The following is a 19,513-nucleotide window of genomic DNA, read 5'->3' on the forward strand; positions in this document are numbered from 1 at the left end:
CAAACTCTGTAGCCAGTGAAAATCCTTCTCTGTGGTGCAGCTGTGTTTAACAACATGGATCACAATATGCACATTTTATTATATATAATCACATTGTAGCCTTCAATGTACTATTGCACCTTTAATTCCTGTTCAGCCGGCCTTCACAGTTTTAGTAGGTCACATTGGTTACTGCTAATGGATACTTGTGTCGTGTCTAAAGGGGTTGTGTGATTGTCTAAAGGTTTGAAAGTACCCATGCAGTACTCTCAGTCATGTTGTCATGCTTCACACCATTAGCAGACTTCTCATCCTCCAACTGTGAGTTTCCACAGCTCTGCTTCGTAATGGCTCCCACTGTAGGAGGAAATGTTTACCAGAGACAGGTGATGAAAGAAGTTGAAGTGCAAATGGACGGTTCATTTCTGCTCTGTTCTTCACAACTTTGTGACATTAAAAAAGGGTTTCTTATTTTCTCTCTTTGAAAGCTTCCTGGCTGTGTCATCTCAGGAGGATTTCACTTTACTGGACCCCACAAGCCTAAATGCAAAGTTTAAATGTCTGTTTTGATGCTCACCATCTTATCTGCAATAACATAATAGTGATTCAGCCTATTTGCAGTTCATGAAAGCTTTCCAGTTTCCAGCTCTAATACTCCGGTTTCTTTCCTTCATCAAAGGAAGTTTGCTTCTTAGATGTGACGCACCTCATGGCTTGTGTCACAAACTCACGCACTCTTGTTTAGCGGGCTGCAGATTTTCCACAAGATGGAGCTCTTTGGTCATTGTGAGATCAGTTCCACACATGACAACCTGCGCCACCTATAGGAAGGAAGAGTGGCTACTGGCAAAGAAAGTAATATAGCTACATTGTTAACATTAACGCCACCTGCAGGCAATGAGTGTTACAGCTGCAGTATTTTATTTTATTTTTATAGCTGCTGTTTCGAAAGATTTGCAAATTAATCCATCATTTATTTACCCTTTTAAACAAGCTTGAAGATTAACATGAAGCTTTGTTGTTCATAAATGAGGAGGCTTGACTGTAAATATGCTACAGAAATCAGAGCTTCACAACAGATATGTAAATGATTTAGATAACACTAAAGTTCAGCATCAAAGACCCTGTTCAGCCGATATTGCAAGTATTCTTTTATTCTTTTCTTTTCTATTAACACCTTATACTACTTCTCAGTTCAGTGATGCTCTTCATTACTATCTCCAATCATTTTTACAACAAAGTCACAAAATTAAACAAACAAATGGAAAACAGTATTTTCATAAAATTCATCAGATTTCATACGACCAGGGTTTCCTCCAAATGACTAAATTCTGGTGTTAAGTTAAAATGTAATTGCTCGCTCTCTCTGTTGTGACTCACTTTGTTTACAAGTGTCAAAATGGCAGCGGATATTTGACTCATAAATGTCATAAGCAATGTTCTGCGGGGCAGGACCCAGATCAGACAATCTTATAATCAGAAGCCAAGGTGTCGCTCTGTGTGGATGACAGACTTTTGAAGGACTTTGCTGATTCAGCATTAGCTCACATCGATTTCGCCGTTTGCTATCAGATGGTTTGATTTCACGTGTGGTAAAACGAGAGTCTACTGTGAAGCTGTATTTAACCACAGAGGTGCTTTAAGCTAAATGCTGACGTCAACTTGCTAACATGCTCACAATGACAATGTTTACGATGTTCGCCATCATAGATTAGCGTGTTAGCATGCTAACGTTTGCTAATAAGCGCTAAACACAAAGTAAAACTGAGGCTGATGGGTTTTGCAGGAAGTTGCTCTTAAACCAAAGTGTTGAACAAAGTAAAAGTTTGATCTAATGGTGGTGCTAAGTGAAAAGTTAGAGGATCATCAAAGTTATTACAGTTCTTCCTGAGGGGGACATGGATGCTATTACAGACTCGTAAAATAAAGCGTTACCAAGTATATACCTGAATTCAAAAACTGGAAAGCAAAACAAAATTAATAAAGTACACCCATACATCATTACAGTAAGTTTACAGTGTTAAACGTTATATGTTTCATGAACATTATGAAATTAAATGGAAAGCTGCATTTAGTGAATTGTTCCAAAACAAAGCACAGATTTTGATCCAGTCAGCCATCCTGTACGAGTGGGTATGTTTACTGTAACTTTTGCTCTAATGTATACAGTGTATTTTATGTTTTTAAACACATTAAAAGTGCGTGCTTATGTTTTTGTGCATGTGTGTGTGTCCTTGTGTGTTCACATTTCATCGATTGTCCCAGAGTGAGGCAGGTTTGTCATCAGAAAAAAAAAAACTCCAGTATGTGTGTGTTTTTGTGTAAGTATGGAAGGTGTGTGTACACATCTTTGTGTGTGTGTGTGTGTGTGTGTGTGTGAGTGTGTGTGTGTGTGTTCACTCTCCTGGACATTTGTGATTGCTGCCTGCTTTGTGGAGAGGCTTCACTCATTAACTCTCATCACTGCTGATCTTAATGGACCAAACAGAGTAAAAATAGACAGAGACAGAGAGAGAGAGGGATGCAGCTTTTAACCCCAAGCACCCTGTGTGTGTGTGTGTGTGTGTGTGTGTGTGTGTGTGTTGAAAGAATCAAGTACGTCTGCTGCAGACACCCATATTTATATATATGTAAGCATCACTTATCACTCACAAGACAAAAATAAGTAAGCAGCACTGTTATGAGTGCAGATTCTGAGCAGTCAGTCTGTATAATTTCCCCCCAGGGATCAATAAAGTATTTCTGATTCTGATTCTGATTCTGATTCAAGTTTGTGTGCAAAATCCTGAATCACACAAAGAAATAAAAGCTCTTATAATATTCGCTGAGAAAACCACAGTCTCACCACAAGGTCCATTTAGCAGCGGTTCAACTTTGACCTACAGCCAGGGATGGATTAACCCACCAGGTTCCCCAAAACGAAGGCCAAACCAACAAAATAAAACCAGAGTTGAAATAAAGTGGATTATCCTGGATTTTGTGCTGTAACAAAAGTTACTGCACCTGAAAAGTACTGTTTTTTTTAAATGTTTCCAAATAATTTCCCATTGAAATCCCGTGTCTGTGCTAAGCAGTCATCGTTTAACATTCCTTCAAACTGCTCACAAAAGACAGGAATACACGAGGTTTTCTAATCTTGTTGGAAAAATTGCCCCCAAATCAAACAATCCCTCTTAAATGTATGAACATGAAGCTGGATGCAGCCTCAGTCTGAGGACTTGATTCACTTCCTGCTTAATTCTCATTACCCTGAAGGCGCTCGAGTGACAGCTTCGTTTCAGGGCTTTTACAGTTCAACTTTGGTGACATACAGACGATTGACATGTGGAAGTCACTGCGCATCAAGATCATCAACCTGAAAAACACACACACACACACACATAGCTCACGTGGTCCGGATGTTGCCCCGTCATACACCAACCCCTCTCCTCTATCCTTGGGCTGAAATGAGCTGTTAATGCAAAAAAAAAACATAAAAAGAGTGAACTTTAAAGGATGAGCAGATAAAACACTAAGAATAGTGGCAGAAAAGAAGAGAGAACGAGGGCTGATGGGGAAAAGAAAGACAAAATAATGTAAAAAAAACAAACAAACACACATTTTGTTGCCTTTCATTTCAATATTTAAATATAGATGAGGAAATATTCTGCATTTTGTGCAATAACTTGAAATGTTGCTCTAAATGGCAACAACAGCTCAACAGGAGGCTTCAGTGACAAACCTGCATTTATGTTCAAGTCAACACCTGTTTATTAACACACTCACACAAACACGCAGATGTGGCAGCCAGCTCTAATGACTTTTGCAATTAGCAGCAGGTCTGATTGTGTTGGGGATGTGTCTCGGTGCAGCAGCCGATCAATAAATCTGCCAGATAAATGACCCTGAGTCGCTGAGGGAGTGAAAGGCCACAGCACGGATTAATCAGCAGCTGCCACCACAGAGACATCAGCAGCTCTGACGTCTTACTAAATAGTCCATTTAGTTCCATCATCAGGACATTTTCTTACATGTTCGGTGTACAGCTGCTGCATTTATATCCACACATCTGTGTCTCTTCTTCGGGCAACAGACTTGTGTTACTTTTAAGCCAACAAAGCGTACTGTACTCTATGAGTGGCTTTACATTTGAACATGTAGTAAGTTGCCTTTGAGAGTTGCCTATACAGTACAAGAATATCATTGAATAACCGCGACCACAATATGCACTGAGCAGGACATTTTACCAGTTGAAAATTAAAGCTCTGGTGGACAAACTATGTAATAACGACACTGTCTCTAAACTGACATATACACCGATATATTTAAAACTGGCTGACAATATTGGACATGCTGATGTATCAGTCAGGCTCGTAATAAAAAAATAGCTTGACATTTTGGGAAACACACTCATTCACTTTCCTTCTGGAGTTTTGTCGACACCGCCAGGTTCCCAGACAACCAGCCTGGCCGAGATATAGTCCAACACATAATGCAAAGTATTTACTCTTTGGTTTTTGTAAGCATTAAACTAACAAGATATAACTTGTTAATTAGTTAGCCTCAACGTGGATTTTGTTGCCTCTGGACGGAGCCAGGCTAGCTGTTTGTTCCTGCTTTTAGTCTTTAGGCGAGGCTAAGCTAACTGGGGCTGGCTCCAGCTTCATATTGAGCAAAATGTCTAACTGTTCCTTTAAGACAGGCATGCATTCTCCCAGAGAAACCAGCTGAGAGATGTGTCCCAAATACATGTCTTCCCTTTGAAAAGAGATCGTCTTTAGGACAAAATTCAAACTGTGGTGAGTCTCCGGGTTTCTGGTGATAAATCTTATCAGTCTTGTTCCTCTCAGAAATGTGACAAGATAAAAAGGTGAGATCTGACAGAGATCACTGACAAGCAACGTTCTTGGTGCAGGCCATTGAAAAGTTTTTCTAAATGATTTGCATCAATAAAGTTGTGTCTGTGTGTTCAGGAACTTATCTTGTCAGAACTGCCCAGTGGTTCGGTTGACATCATAACTGTACCTATTTCACAAGAAGGGTTAAACATCACACAGGCACATAAACAAGGTCCTATTTTTCTAAAGCAAAACTTTTAAGGGAAATGTATGCTTGTCCTGGTAGAAACATTTTTCACCTGAAAGAAATGAAACTCATTAAACAGGTGAAAATACCGACCACAGCCCATATAAAGTAAAGACATACCATCATACCACTATAAACATTGTGTCATACGGTGCTTTATGGTGAGCTCTGACAAGCCCACACCTGGAGTGATACATCCAGCTGAACAAGAGCTGACACATGAATGAAAGTTGAGTGATGTTTATATGCGTCATCCCAACAAAACACACACACACACACACACACACACACACAGACACACACACACACATACATGCACAGCAACTCAGCTGTAAGAGAGAGAGAGACAAGAGACAAATGGGTCATCCTGCAAATGTCAGAGGTAACTATCTAATGTCAGTGATGCTATTCGCAGCTTCATGGCTCTTCTAAACAAGTCATGAGTGATTCAAGCAAACTTCTTTTTGAAGGGAATATTCTGGGATGATTTTTTTGTTTTGTTTTGATTTAGTGTTTCCCAGAGCTCCAGGTCAGATTCTAAGTGATGAAAAATGATTTTATCATGCGAAGGTTTTTTTCTTTTCTCTCCCTCAAAATCAAAGCAAACTCATAACCTCAAGTGCCACTCATAAGGCATTATGCATCATCATAAAGTACATCAAAAGCACTCTGTGAGTGCATGACAACTATTATAATAAGAGGGTGATACATCAAACATAATGTGAAAAACTTTTAGGCTTGAAAACGTCAGGGACTGACATCACGCTAACATTTAATTTCCAGACTTTTGTGTCAAGATTTACTGGAGGAGAAGTTCCTCTTTGTTTGTAATAATCTATTTGTAAAACATTAAAAGTGTTCCAGCTATTTAGTTTTGCACTTCTGTAAAGTTGGGGGGGTTCACAAGAGACACATTTACAGAAAGAATGACCAAAATCGATGCAGCAGAGGCCGAGCAGGGTTTCTGCAAAACTTTTTAATATCATTTTTTTTCATAAATATGAAAGTATGATGGAAAACCAGCAGAACCAATATGACCTATTTATTATCATATCACTGTTTTTCAAACCCCCAATATTTGTTTTCAGACACCAATATATAACAATAATTCCTAAGGATATAATAAATTTAATTAACTTGACAAAAATATTTGTTTATTATTGTATTGTAATATGCAGCACTTTTCAGAAATAGGTTGTGAGATAGAAAACAAGAGAGCCACAGCGGTGAGAGACAGTTAATACAGAGATGAGGAGCTTGAGAGGGAGGAAACAATGCTGCCCTCTGGTGAAGAAAATCAGAACATTACTGGGGCTGACGTGCGAGATACTCTGACCCAAGGACTGTGTTGTACAGCTTTTGACAAATGCAGCCTTGGCGTGACTACAGCGATGCTATCAGAGACCACGACCGTGAGACTTGAGTTTGTAAAACGCCACACTGAAAAGAAAAGTCTTGCTTTCACTGAAGTAGAGAGACCGTAGGTTCTGCTGGATGAGTCCTGAACTGCTGCACTGCAGTCTGATGGAGCCTCACATTGTCCAACACTGTAACAAAGAACACAGGCTTTCCCAGCTACACACACTCACTTCACAGCTGATGATCATACTCTCTTTGCCTCTACTTTTTAACAAACCCGGTGTGTCCCTATGTGACTTCACAAGTTCTATGTGCAATAGAGTATAATCCCTTTACCTTTATTTCTTTCGTTCTGTGAACTTGTAAATTTGTAAATTATAGTTGTTTTTTAGTTTTAGTTGCTCTTTATTGTTTTTATGTATTATATCTTGATTTTCTACTTATTGCTCTATCCTGTATGCTGCTGTAACAATTTTCCCAGCTGAGGGATTAATAAAGGATTATATTATTTTATTTTATACCTCTGTATATTCTCACACAGCAGAAACAGATTTCTCTTCATTAGGAATAAGACTGAAAAGCGAAATGTTTTGCGAACCACATTTCCTGTAGAATATTTGTGTGAAAGAACTGTGTGAGAAGTTTTCATCACTACATTTTCAGTCTCCAAGGCAGTGGAGAAAACCTGTAAACAGATACAGATAATTCAAGTAAGTAGTAAATAACCTTAAGTTATTTGTGGTTATATAACATCCAAACCATTAAAAATGCTATGGAAAAGTCACCAGGTATGTGAGGAACTAACTTCTTGTTAAATAAAGGGACTCTTTGATGTCTGGGAGAGCAAAACCTTTACTTTCATACAGACTTTAAAATGGGATATCTGGTGACATATTGTCTGTTAAAACTTGTTTACACACCGTTAAAGGGTTGGAGGTCATATGGGATGATTTGAAATATGACAGTGTTTGTTTACAAAATGACAGCAACCAAACTGTGAATCTGTGCCTTCATTTCTGAAAACATAAAAGTATTTTAAAAACTGTACTCACTAAAGAGATCTGTCATCTCTTATGGTAAGCTGTGTGGTATACTCATCTTCATGTATTGACTAAAGTGACTGATTGATGCAGAAGCTATTTTCAATGCAAACTGAAGTTGAGCCAGCAGTCAGCTCTGGGGTAAATGTACCGTTGAAGAACCACAATAACACAAGATAAGTTTTATGAAACATCTATTTACAGGAAATACAAATACAGTAAATATGAACATTTAAAGACCTCCTGAGGATCAATGTTTATTTAAAAAAAACATAAAAAACTATTTAAAATGTGACAATATATACACATACATCCATTTCATTTTAAAACTGTACAATTTAAAGCATATCAGTGTGCATTTCTTCTTTTTTTGGCATCAGGTGTTTGTCGCTCACAGACGACAACAGTTTTAGCCAGATGACACTCTCTGGTTGATTGTTCCAGTAATGTTTTAAACAAGTGCTTCTGTCAGATGATTCAGTAAGGCAGAGCCAGGTGTAACAGAGCTGAGATTGTGAAAACGTTTCCAGCAGTCCGAGCTTTGGAGGGAGCCAATGGAAACGCTGCAAGTCCAGAGAAAGAAGACCCACCCAGTTAAAACAGTCAGTGAATAAAACCTCAATAAAGGGCCATCACAGGCGCCTGACATTCTTCTTGCTGCGAGCGCTGCCTGGGATGATCAGGGTCGTCTTGGACCGGGGATGCACCACTCTGCAGGGGGTCGAGCCGTGGAAGGCATCCTGGCAGTGGGTGCAAAAGTCGAAGAGACAGCTGAGGCGCGTGCATGTGGCCCTCTGGGCCTCGGCCAAATGTGTCGCCGGTGAGCCACAAAGCTTGCAGGGACGCAGAGACTCGTGCTGCTTCAGACTGCTGGCGGCCTGAACAAAAGAACAAAACACATGCACGTTTGTTAAAGTCCAAAGAATAAAATGTACATCGAAGCATTTTCCATAGCATAAATCGCCATTGTATGCACCACAGCTCCTATTAGCAGGTTTCACTGTGCGACTCTCCTAGTATGCCTTTATATTAGGGCTGCAACCATCAGTCGAGTAATAAATTGATAAACTAATCAGATTTGTAGCAGATTAAAATCAGTTATAATAATCATTAACTGCAGCCCTAATTTATACTCGAATGCTCACCTGCATGTATTCTTTGAAGCGTGTACATTGGGAGTTGGGCGTGCCGGCCGTCCGCCTGGTGACCCTGCAGCTCGGGGTGGATGATGAAGAGGAGGGTGAAGATGATGGGGTGCTTGAGGAGGCCAGGGTCTGCATGCAGGACAGCACCACCCTGGACACAGCCACATCTCTTGTCAAACCGCAACCGCTTTGTCTCAGAGAGCTCCTTGACTCCTAAAAAAAATTAAAAAGGGGAACACATTAGAGCGTGAAGACACCTGTTGATCTGTTTCAGACACACATTTAGTATTTCAAAGCTTTTTAACAAAGTATGCCTGCACATCCTTTAACTTCACATACAGTTTTGTGACTTTATCCCGTCCTTTGCCTTCATTTTAGTTGTAAAGTACTGTATACATATGGATACTGAGGATTTTCCTCATTGACATATTCTTAAAGCTGTGATTCATTTCATATTACCATTTAGTATATTCTTGTGCTGAAATGTTAGGGTAACATTTTTGTACCAATTGTCATTGTGGTATGCTGTTATTTTGCTGCTCTAATAGTCAAATTCCCAGCAGGATTAAATTAAGTTAATGTTGGCACTGCTTAAAAACAGGCAAGTAAAGAGCAGACACATTCTGTCTCCTCTGTATGTATGAAGGGTGTGGTGCTGGTAAGATGTTAAGTGTTTAATGCGTGACAAGAATTCCACTATTCTACAACTCAGCATATGTTTCTTTAAAGCAAGTACACTTGTGTGGGTTTGTGTACGTTTCCTCACCCTGAATGCCTGCTCGGCTCTTTCACATCTGCTCAGAGATGCTGTATCCTCACAGATGATCCTCCTCCATGTCCTGCTCACTTTCTTACAGCTGCGAGGTGAGAAAAGTTGAACACACGATGAATACAGACCTTGACATTTCTGACACATTAAATGTCCTCAATTTACTAAACCTTTAAGCAGACGGACAAAACACAACTCGCCACCTTTAACGCCCTTGAAACAGAATGAAAATTACACATTGGTCATCCCTTGTGATTATGAACCCTCTCTTCTCATAGTAAAGCATTTGTAGTTTACCTAATGAGGTCCATGTCTCCCAGCAGGGCCAGGATGTTGGTAAGGATGCTTCTCATGTTCCTGGAGAGCAGAGATGAAAACACATCGACGTACTCCCGGCCCATCTGGCCTCCGATCACCCGATCCAAAAGATGATCCTCTGCTACCTTTGTGACGATGCTCCAGTCATACCTGAGACACAGGAAAACAATTGTACTTCCCTAAACATTTTACAGTCAAGTATTTAATACAACTGAAACAAGGAATCAAACTTGAATTTGGTTGTGGCACTGCCCTGAGAGTTTTCGAGTGAAATGAGACCTCATGTCTGCCAGTTGATTCTGGTAGGATTTGTTAACATTTTACAAGGGAAATAGTGGATGTGTGTGGTTAGGTTTTCTGTCCCAACTTAATATGGTTTCACAGTTCTCCCTACCTTTTACAATTTTGCTATTGCCAAGATATCCCACAGGCAGAAATATGTTCCATTGATAGCGACCAAGAAGTGATATGTGTGCACATGCAACTATTTTACAACAGGAGGAACAAAAAGCCTTTGCTGCCAGCTATAAATTCACAATATGAGAAAGTAATCCTACCGCTTATTCTTCCGATAGCTTTTGGCAAGCTCTTCACACACAGCCCGCTGGAAATTCAGTATAGGCAGGTTGGGGTCGGATGGGGTGGATGACAGCGAGTATGTCGTGTTTCTCCTCCTAGGACCACCCACGGGAGTGGCCACTTGAGACACTGGACGGCTGGAGTTTGTCCTCCCTTGACATTTGGAGGGAGACTTCTTTGGTGATATTGTCTTTTCTTGACATGTAGAAGCAGCAGAAGGAAGCAGGATTGCTGTGGATTTTCCCTGGACGTGGTCATCCTCTTCATCCCCATGGTGATCATCAATCTGACTGTTGTGCAGAGACAGATAGCCACTGTCCTCAAACCCTTCATCCAGAGTCCTATCATGCTCCCTGCTGGTGCTGTTCTCCTTATTGTGGACTGCTTTGGTGTTGTTGTTGAGAGAGAACAACACTGTAGTCACTCCTGCAGGTGGACACTGAGGTTTGATGGGGTTGGGCTCTTTCACTGGCGAAGCTTTGAGGTGAAGCACCTTGGATTCTGCAGCAGAGCTTTTCTCCATATTGTTGGCTCTGGTAGCCTCGTAGCGAGGGCATTTCATGATGACTTTCTTACAGTGAAACATAAACACTGTGCAGTATGCAGATTTCTGGACAAAGGAGACAAATCGGGAGGTTACGTTAGGTTTTAAATACTGAATGTGACAACCAAACCTGCCAAGCAGCATGGCATCTCTCATACAAGCCAATTTAGCTAGCTAGCTTATCTCTAATCAATCAAAAGGTAACTGGTGAGTTGCCCGACATGAAAGAAAGCGATAACTTATGACTATATTGTTATTAAGCTGTTAACATAAACTTTGGATATAGTTAAAAACTCTTCCGCCAAATATTTTTCAAACGTTTAATCGATTTTGGCGCGATGTAGATTTGGCGGAAATGTAGCAGTGACGTGAAGATACTCAGCCAGGCGACATCGGTTTGCGGTCTTTAAATGCATAGCTATATTAAGTGCTTTTTAGTTAAAATTAATCTTGTGATATGATCTGTTGTAGCTACATTAACAGGTGAATACTCCATGATAATAGCCACAGTTAACGTTACTGACCTGCAATTAACGTTACGCGCGTACAGTGGGTAGTGGGGGGAAGTAGCTTGTACCTAAAGATAGCCAACTTAGTTTGCCAGTTCTTATGCAACTACATACAGAACTATTAGTACTAACGCTAAATATACTCTGAAATCCAGTCTAGTCCCATCTAGTTTCTGTTCTTATTGTTGGTTGACATTTAAATCCCCAAGACAGTTGTACGACTAACAGCTAACTAACCCAGCTAGTACCCCGGCTAGCTAACGCTGCAGACAGAACATCATAATACTTGTCGATTAAAATCAGTTGTTTGGAGGATGGGGTATATTAAGTGAAGTCTCTTACCTTACGTTTGTGGATATCGTTATCCAAAGCAGACTCTTGTTTCCCTCCGTTTAGCCGCTGAGCTAACTTTCGGCTGACACCCGCTCTACCCAGATTAAATGCTCCTCAAATGAAAATCCGCCAGTTGCTGCTTCTTATTTGAAATCCGTGCACAAATGGCGCAAACCAATCGCAGCGAAGCGGGTGTTTGTCCCTTTAAACCATCAACCAATGGGAGCTGGGATATGAACATGTTGGTGTAGAGACGTCAGCGCGCAGTCGACGTGGTCCCACTGGTATTTTCCATCCGACGTGAAACATGGATGATAACGGCCTCTCCACAGTCAGTTAGAGTGATGTGTATGGGGTTACTTGTAGTGATGAACCTACAGAGAATTATCTTTGGAATCTGCTTCCCTCTGCTTTATGGCTCTTTATAGCAAATTTCAGGTCATTGTTTAGCTGTCCTTAACTAGGTTTAACAGTGTAAATATTGTATTGTGAAGTTAAAAAAACTGTAACATGTTGCCTCAACGTGTTCTTTAAGTCTCTGAAAAACCAGAAATATATACAATAATAAGTTGCTTTGATGTAGATGATAAAGAATGTATGGTATTTCACAGATGTGAAACGTGTCATGCAAGAAAAAAAACAAAATTTTCCCATGAAGCCCTGTTTCAGGTTGCATCACACTGTTCAGCAGACACTAGAATCCAAGAAGGTCATTTAGTCTTATTGGTGTACCAGTAACTCAGGTAATTGTGTATGGCCAACACAAAAGATGAGACTGTAAGAGACTAAAATCCTTTTTTCAATTCTGTCAGGAATCCCACAGTTAAAAAAAAACACACTGGGCATTCACAGGACAGTTCAGTTCACACCCCTGCCTGGAATGTGTGAAGTGGCTCTTTCATTGAAACCAGACAGGGGAGAAGTTGGGGAATGTGGTGATTTGGTTTGGATACAGTACCTCATTTGTTTCACTTTAATTGTATGGTCTTTATTGTGCATTACAGGCAAAGCCAACAAAGAGGCACAAATCCTCACCCAAGTCATAACCAAACTTTATAAGGGTGTTTTCAGTATGTTGCTGTTCAATGTACAACAAATAGACAAAGAAGCACAGCTGAAAGGGGAAATGAGAAAACTATTTGAAGCAGTAATAGACAGAAACAGAGACACAGAAAGCGGGAAGTTGTATGTATGGGTGGGGAGGGGGCATCTTCTGAGCCCTGATGCTTAACATTTTAGCAAACTGGAGAGCATAATGCTAATTAAATGATGATCCCAGTGTCAATCCTAATTTCAATTCAAAGTCGAATTTACACTTCCACACAGTCATTTCAATTACAGCTAGGACAGCACCGGCAAAGTGGGCAACTATACCTGAAAGTCTCAGGTGAGGGGCTCTGAGTCCAAACCTAGTGGTAAGATCTTTATTCTTTGTTGGCATTGTGCTTACATTGTGCATATTCTTAAATTAAATTGTGTTTATATGAAATTACCAAAAACAAGTGTACACACAAACAAACCTATGGCAGGTTGTAAAGGTTATAGATGAAATATAAGGTTTGCACTTGGTCTAGATATTTGAAGGTAAGGGAATTATACACAGTGCACACATACTCATCTGGCCATGAAATAGGAGCCATACACCCTGCAAATGATTCTCTGTAAATTCATTAAATAAATCTCTACAATATAATTTACGTCCCTATCTTTTTTTAAATGTATCTTCATTTCAGCATTTGCTTATATTCAACTATCTGAGTCTGAGGGTGCTTTTTATTTTATTGGAAAGTGGAATAATCATGTGTTGGACCAATCTGTATCCTGCTGTAATTTTGTCTGCAGAAGAAGATGTGTGGTCCTCTGCGCATGCGTGGCACATTCAATATGTCTGCGCCCTACAGCAAGGTGGTAAATGAACGATATCTTCATAACAAGCATTAACAACCAGTTGGTAGACAGTTTTTAGGCAATTTATGACTGAAACCTGTTTCGTTATAGCCACACCGATGTTTCCGATAACAGGAAAAACCCAACAGAGTTATTCGACCGTTTGTTATTTGATTTTAAGATCACATTGTGGGTTGTTTTCCTTGTCAAATGCTCTTATATTGTTTTGTAGGTTGAAATCCAGCCATTAATCGCAACAACACAGGCTGGCAGTCCACTTATTTCACAGGCTTTTTAAATTCCAAATTAAATTTTCAGGTTGGGTTGTGGTTCCGTAGAAATACCGTACACCACCAGTTGTGGTTGTTGGCGACGTGAACCTATTACAAAACTATAAATGTTATCAAAATAAAGCACTGCTTGTCACGCACATGCACGCCGAATTTAAGAATGCCTTCGTTAGATGCAATATATCTTAATATAGCAATTGTAGAGGCAATATTTCTGTTAGAAATATAAACATTTAAAACCACAAGATTTTTGACTGAAATTTGGCCGAATGTTCCTTCCGGACTAAAGAGAAGCATTTGCCAAAGTTTGTTTTGTCTGTTTGTTCTGCTGCACAGTGACTCTTCCAAACAAATCTGAAAATACAATGGCTTACAGAAGGTCCGTAAACCTTCTTCACAGAGGAAAGGAGTGTGTCTTTAGTCTGTGGATACCGCGTTTTCAAAAATCACCAAATGTCATCAGCCAAACTGTTAGATTTCATGAACACGGCAATAATCACTGTGTCAGAACTACAAGAACTCTTCACACCGGTACACCATCGATGGTGGCCAAGTTACTGTCGGTGGATGAGCTTTTTGCCAAGAGGTCTCTGCAGGAATACCTGAAGAAGATGGAGGCAGAGTACAGTGAATGTTTGCGAGCAGTCAACAGCAGCGTGATGGAGGAGCAGTGCAGTGAGGAGGAACTGAGGGCCAAGAGGACCAAAGTGTCTTTGCTGGATCCTCTTATCCAGAGCATCAGAGAGCTGGACACCAAACAAAAAGAGATTGCTGAAACAGAGGCGCTCCTGAAAGGTGAGACTGCTCTGCTGCTGCCACACAAAGACAAGAAATAGTTTGAATAAGGGTATTTGGTGGATTATCTCTAATTATTAAGCCACAACTTGATTTATAGACAGTAGACAGTTTTGTAACTGCTTTAGGCTAATCCAATGATTTATATACCTGACAAAAACAAAGCAGTCCAGTACAATCTATATATTAGAGCGATAGATACTACAGTATAAACATTTTGGCAAAATTTCTGGCGGTACACAAATTGATATAGTATAAATATATGTATAAAAACACTGGACAACTCTGGTTTCATGTTTATATTTTTCCTCAAAGATGAAGACCCAGCCCTGCGAGAACTGGCGGAGCTGGAAAGAGAAGGCTGTTTGCAAGATATTCAAGAGTTTAGACAAAAGGTAGGCAAATCATTAAATTTTTGCGATATTCAGATATTCAATTCTTCACACATCACATCTTGTTTACCTTTCTGTCAAATCAACTTGCTTCATCAATCAGATCCTGGATCTGTTGATCCCTGAGGAGCAGGCAGATCTGAGCGACCTCGTCCTGGAGGTTACAGCCGGTATCGGGGGTCAGGAGGCCATGCTGTTCACTGCTGAGGTCTGGAAGTTCTTACTTATTGTATTTATTATTTTAAACTGTTCTTGTGGAGATTATGGGCTTTTCACTGAACAAGAAAGTAGCAATATAATATATATATGAGAAGTGGTGAGGAGAGAGGGCTCATAATGAAGCAAAAAAACCAGCAACATTTTCTGTAGCTGACTTGTACCGTCTCTTCTCTGAAGGTGTTTGACATGTACCAGGGCTACGCTCAGCACCACGGCTGGTCCTTCGACATCCTGGAGCACATGACTAGTGAAATAGGTCAGTGGACACAGACACTTGTTATTGTATCACTCAAAGCATACCAAACAATTTTACCACACATTTGATTTTTCACTTCCATTGTACTGGGGTGGCGACAGTATACTCGTTGACATCTTAAAACCTTTTCTTTATTTACTTCAGGCAAACAGACCTTTTAATGCATTACTATTTATGCAAATGTCATGTAAACACCTCAACTGTGTTATAGTCTAATTCATGACAAATTGAGAGGATTACCTGGTCATGTATTCACCTTAGTCTGGTTGTTTTGTTGTTTTGACTCTTTGCTCGTGATAGTGGATACATTTTTGTGTTTCAACCAGCAACTGAAAGTAGCGATGGATGATAGAGCCATGTATGTCACCAAAAAATGCAAACCCTTACTGTATTTTACATTAAAACTATTACTACTACACCATCAGACACAAGGGGGAGCCCTTCCCATGCCACAGACATGTGAAGTGGCCACTGAGGTATGCCCTGATTTTAGAAAAAGAGATGAAGAAATAAGCTGCACATTTATTTTTTTGAGGTAAGGTTAAGATTTAAACAGACACTTAAATAGACATTGTTAAAGTCTCTCTCTCTTTTGATATGATCATTTTAAATAACTCCATGTCTTGCCACCAGTTAGCAGTAACAGTTTAGTATTGGTGCTTATTGCTCACCTACGACCAGGGGGACTACGTCACGCCTCGGCCAGCATCAGCGGCCCTCAGAGCTACAAGAGGATGAAGTTTGAGGGTGGAGTTCATCGAGTTCAGAGGGTTCCCAAGACTGAAAAGCAGGGCAGAATGCACACCAGCACCATGACTGTGGCTGTACTGCCCCAACCCACTGAGGTACAGCTTTATATGATGGATGGATGGCACAAACACACAAACATCTCTGTTGTTTTCCTTCTTGCTGCCTCTACAGGAATCATTACTGATCAAGTAAAAACACACTTGGAGAGCATCTTAATATGATGCATTTCCAGATCAAATGGGATGTTGGATGGAAATTATTCCAAATTGCGGGCCAATGGGAAATCACATGGGCAGAGAAAGTTAGTTAGTTGTGATGGGAGGTCTGTGAGGTTTCATTGTTTATATTTCAATCTGCTCGTGCAGCATTTTACTATCAAAATACAGTGTTTTGTAACACGTATGAGAGATTTTTTCCTCTGCTCTCCTGTCGTTAATTTAGATGTAAATTAGTTATGAGTGTTTGTGTGCTCCTGTCAGATCTCTTTCACAATAAACCCGAAGGACCTGAGGATAGACACCAAGAGAGCGAGTGGAGCTGGAGGTCAACATGTCAACACCACAGACAGTGCAGTCAGAATAGTCCATCTGCCAACAGGTAAACTCTTTGTGTTGTAACAGATGGGTTGCAGGTCTAGTCATAGTCCATCTTCAAACGGAAAAACAATTTTAGCATTTGTTGGACTTATTTTTACTTTACACATAACACACTATAAAGCTTGACAAAGAGTGACTTATTTTACTTTTTTATGGTATCTTATATATCCACTGACACTGGGCACCACAGTGCTGTTAATAAATGTACTTGATCGAGTGTGAAAAAGGGCCATTTAATACAACAAAGCCATTTGTAACTGGGACTTTTAATTTTAAATTTCTCCACCAGTAGAAATGTAACTTCCTCCTCCTTCCATGACATTTCCTGAATGTTGAGGTTTTAAAGAACATAATTTTGTATTTATAAACTTAGGTAATAGATGCAGGAAGTTTTCACACTTACATAAAACCCCTCTATACCACCAGACAATTGTCAGAAGCCATGTCTGAACTCAAGTCCAAGCCTATATCTGAGTCAGTCTTTCAGAACAAAAATTGTCAGAGGCGCTGTCTTCTTTATTAGTTAGTTATTAGACTGCTGTTCCTTCACATCATGAGGGTTTTAGTGCTGTCTGTCTTTCTCTTAAAAGGAGTTATAAAATGAGTACAAGTTAGTGGGATGTCCACATAAGAGTAGTGCTTTAATACTTGTGTGTGTTTGTTAGGCGTGGTTGCAGAGTGCCAGCAGGAACGATCCCAGCTGAAGAACAGGGAGAAAGCCATGAAGGCTCTGAGAGCAAAACTGTACGGCATGAAGTTCGAGGAGGAGACCAGCAAACGCTATAACCAGCGTAAAGTACAGGTGAGATACGTACAGTATGATATAAAATACAGGTGAGATACAAAGCTCCATACATTTGAATGTTGAAGTTATTTTGTATATTGTTTGTTAAAACAAGATGGAAAGAATAAAAAATGCAAAATAAAGGAAGCAAGACCAAAAGGATGCATTTAAAATAAAGGTTGAACATACAGTGCGATACGAAAAACTAAGAGAGTACAGAAACTTTTTGAATGTTTTACACATTTTAAAACATAAATCAACCTCCATATCAAAACTTTACCCATTTTCCTTCCTCCCCCTCTCCTTTCTTCTCATCCAGATTGGCACCAAAGGCAGATCGGAGAAGATTCGCACATACAACTTTGCCCAGGACCGTATAACAGACCACCGGATCGGCATGACGGTGCACGACATCAAGAGCTTCCTGCTGGGAGAGGATCTGCTGGACGAGATGAACTCCTCGCTGCAGGAGTTCTCCAACCAGGAGGCGCTCGTGGAACTTCTGGGAGAAAACAACCAGGAGGGCTCATGAGTTTGGCTCTGAGGAACAAGGATTCTGATGGAATGGAAACTTCTTGCTATATGTTTCAGCAAAGCGCCAACACTGTAATACTTGTCATTCCTACTCTGCTTCAAATTCTGCAGGAAAAACTGAGGAAAAGGACCATGATGGATTATAAGGGTGACCAAGTCTTAATGCTTCTGCCCATCCAGAGTAAAAAAAACTGATGTCCAGGAGTGACAAGCTAATAACATGAATTTGGAGTCATCATAAAGTCTTGTATTTGAACATGAGCAGCAATAATAATGATTCATTACTTGATTTCTGGTCACATTTATTCAGCAGCAGCAGTGCCTCTCAGATGCTGGAAGGTTTCTTGGGCTGCACTGATGTTCTGCTATTTATTTAACAGATATTGAGCTTTTATTTTATTTAATCTGACCTTTTCCAAATCTTTGTTTTGTTAATTAATTATTCATTTCAAATCTCTGGAAACTTGTGTACACTCTATAGCCAAAAGTATGTGGACACTGGAACAAAGTGGACACCTAAATATTACACTCACATGTGATTGTTCAACATCTCATACCAAAACAATCTGGTGCTATAACAGCCTCCACTGCTCTGCTTTCAGGCTTTCCACAAGATTTAGGAACCTGGCTGCAGGAATTTGCTCCCCTTCAGCCACAAGAGTAGTAGGGAGGTTGGGCGATGAGGTCTGGATTGTAGTCAGTGTTCCAGTTTGTCACAGAGGTAGTGGATGGGGTTGAGTGCAGGCCAGTCAAGTTATTCCACACCAAACTGGGAAAACCATTTCTTAATGAAGCTGGTTTGGTGCACAGGGGCACCAAAGAGTAACCTGGTTACTCAAGTGCATGTAAACGCACAAACTGTCATGTTGAAATGCTGTATGGCTACAAACTAATGATTACTCCTTATTTTAGATTAATCTGCAGATTATTTGTTTGATCATTACAATTATATCAGAAAACTGTATCAGATGTTTCCCAAAGCCCTGGTTGACTTATTCAAATTGTTTGTTTGCCCAAACAACAGCTCACAACCCAACGGTATTCAGTTTACTGTTGTAGACCACAAATAGTTAACCAGTAAATATTCACACGCGAGGAGCTGGACCCAGTGAATTATTTGGCATTTTGACTCAAACCATTCATCGATTAAAACGGTGGCTGATTAATTAAGTAATGGACTAATCGTTTTAGCTCTAACATCATTGTATGTTGTAGCATAACATTTCCCCTTAATTGGAACAAAGGGAACAAAAGTGGGTTCACATTCTTCTGGCTACGTAGTGTAGTTTCCCCTTTTTGGTTGTATTTCAGGTGTTCGTTTAAGACATTGTAATTCAAAAACTACATCACCCATAATGCTATGAGCGCCAA

At 40.1% G+C, this 19,513-nt stretch overlaps 2 protein-coding genes across 2 annotated transcripts; one reads left to right on the forward strand and one right to left on the reverse strand.

Moving 5' to 3' along the window:
* Window positions 1-8,074: 8,074 nt before the first annotated feature.
* Window positions 8,075-11,740, reverse strand: fbxo5 (F-box protein 5). Its single transcript, XM_070916413.1, has 6 exons — window positions 11,649-11,740; window positions 10,232-10,863; window positions 9,654-9,824; window positions 9,354-9,444; window positions 8,588-8,800; window positions 8,075-8,320 (listed from the first exon to the last, which is right to left on the reverse strand). Exons 2-6 carry the CDS (start codon window positions 10,837-10,839, stop codon window positions 8,075-8,077), a joined length of 1,329 nt encoding a protein of 442 aa, XP_070772514.1. The 5' UTR covers window positions 10,840-10,863; window positions 11,649-11,740.
* A 2,441-nt stretch (window positions 11,741-14,181) lies between these two features.
* On the forward strand, window positions 14,182-18,401 carry mtrf1l (mitochondrial translational release factor 1-like). Its single transcript, XM_070916310.1, has 8 exons — window positions 14,182-14,611; window positions 14,927-15,006; window positions 15,107-15,211; window positions 15,400-15,478; window positions 16,160-16,323; window positions 16,708-16,825; window positions 17,490-17,626; window positions 17,928-18,401. Exons 1-8 carry the CDS (start codon window positions 14,182-14,184, stop codon window positions 18,138-18,140), a joined length of 1,326 nt encoding a protein of 441 aa, XP_070772411.1. The 3' UTR covers window positions 18,141-18,401.
* The last annotated feature ends 1,112 nt before the right edge of the window (window positions 18,402-19,513 follow it).

The sequence above is a fragment of the Enoplosus armatus genome, chromosome 12 (assembly GCF_043641665.1).
Source record: "Enoplosus armatus isolate fEnoArm2 chromosome 12, fEnoArm2.hap1, whole genome shotgun sequence".
Classification (NCBI taxonomy): domain Eukaryota; kingdom Metazoa; phylum Chordata; class Actinopteri; order Centrarchiformes; family Enoplosidae; genus Enoplosus; species Enoplosus armatus.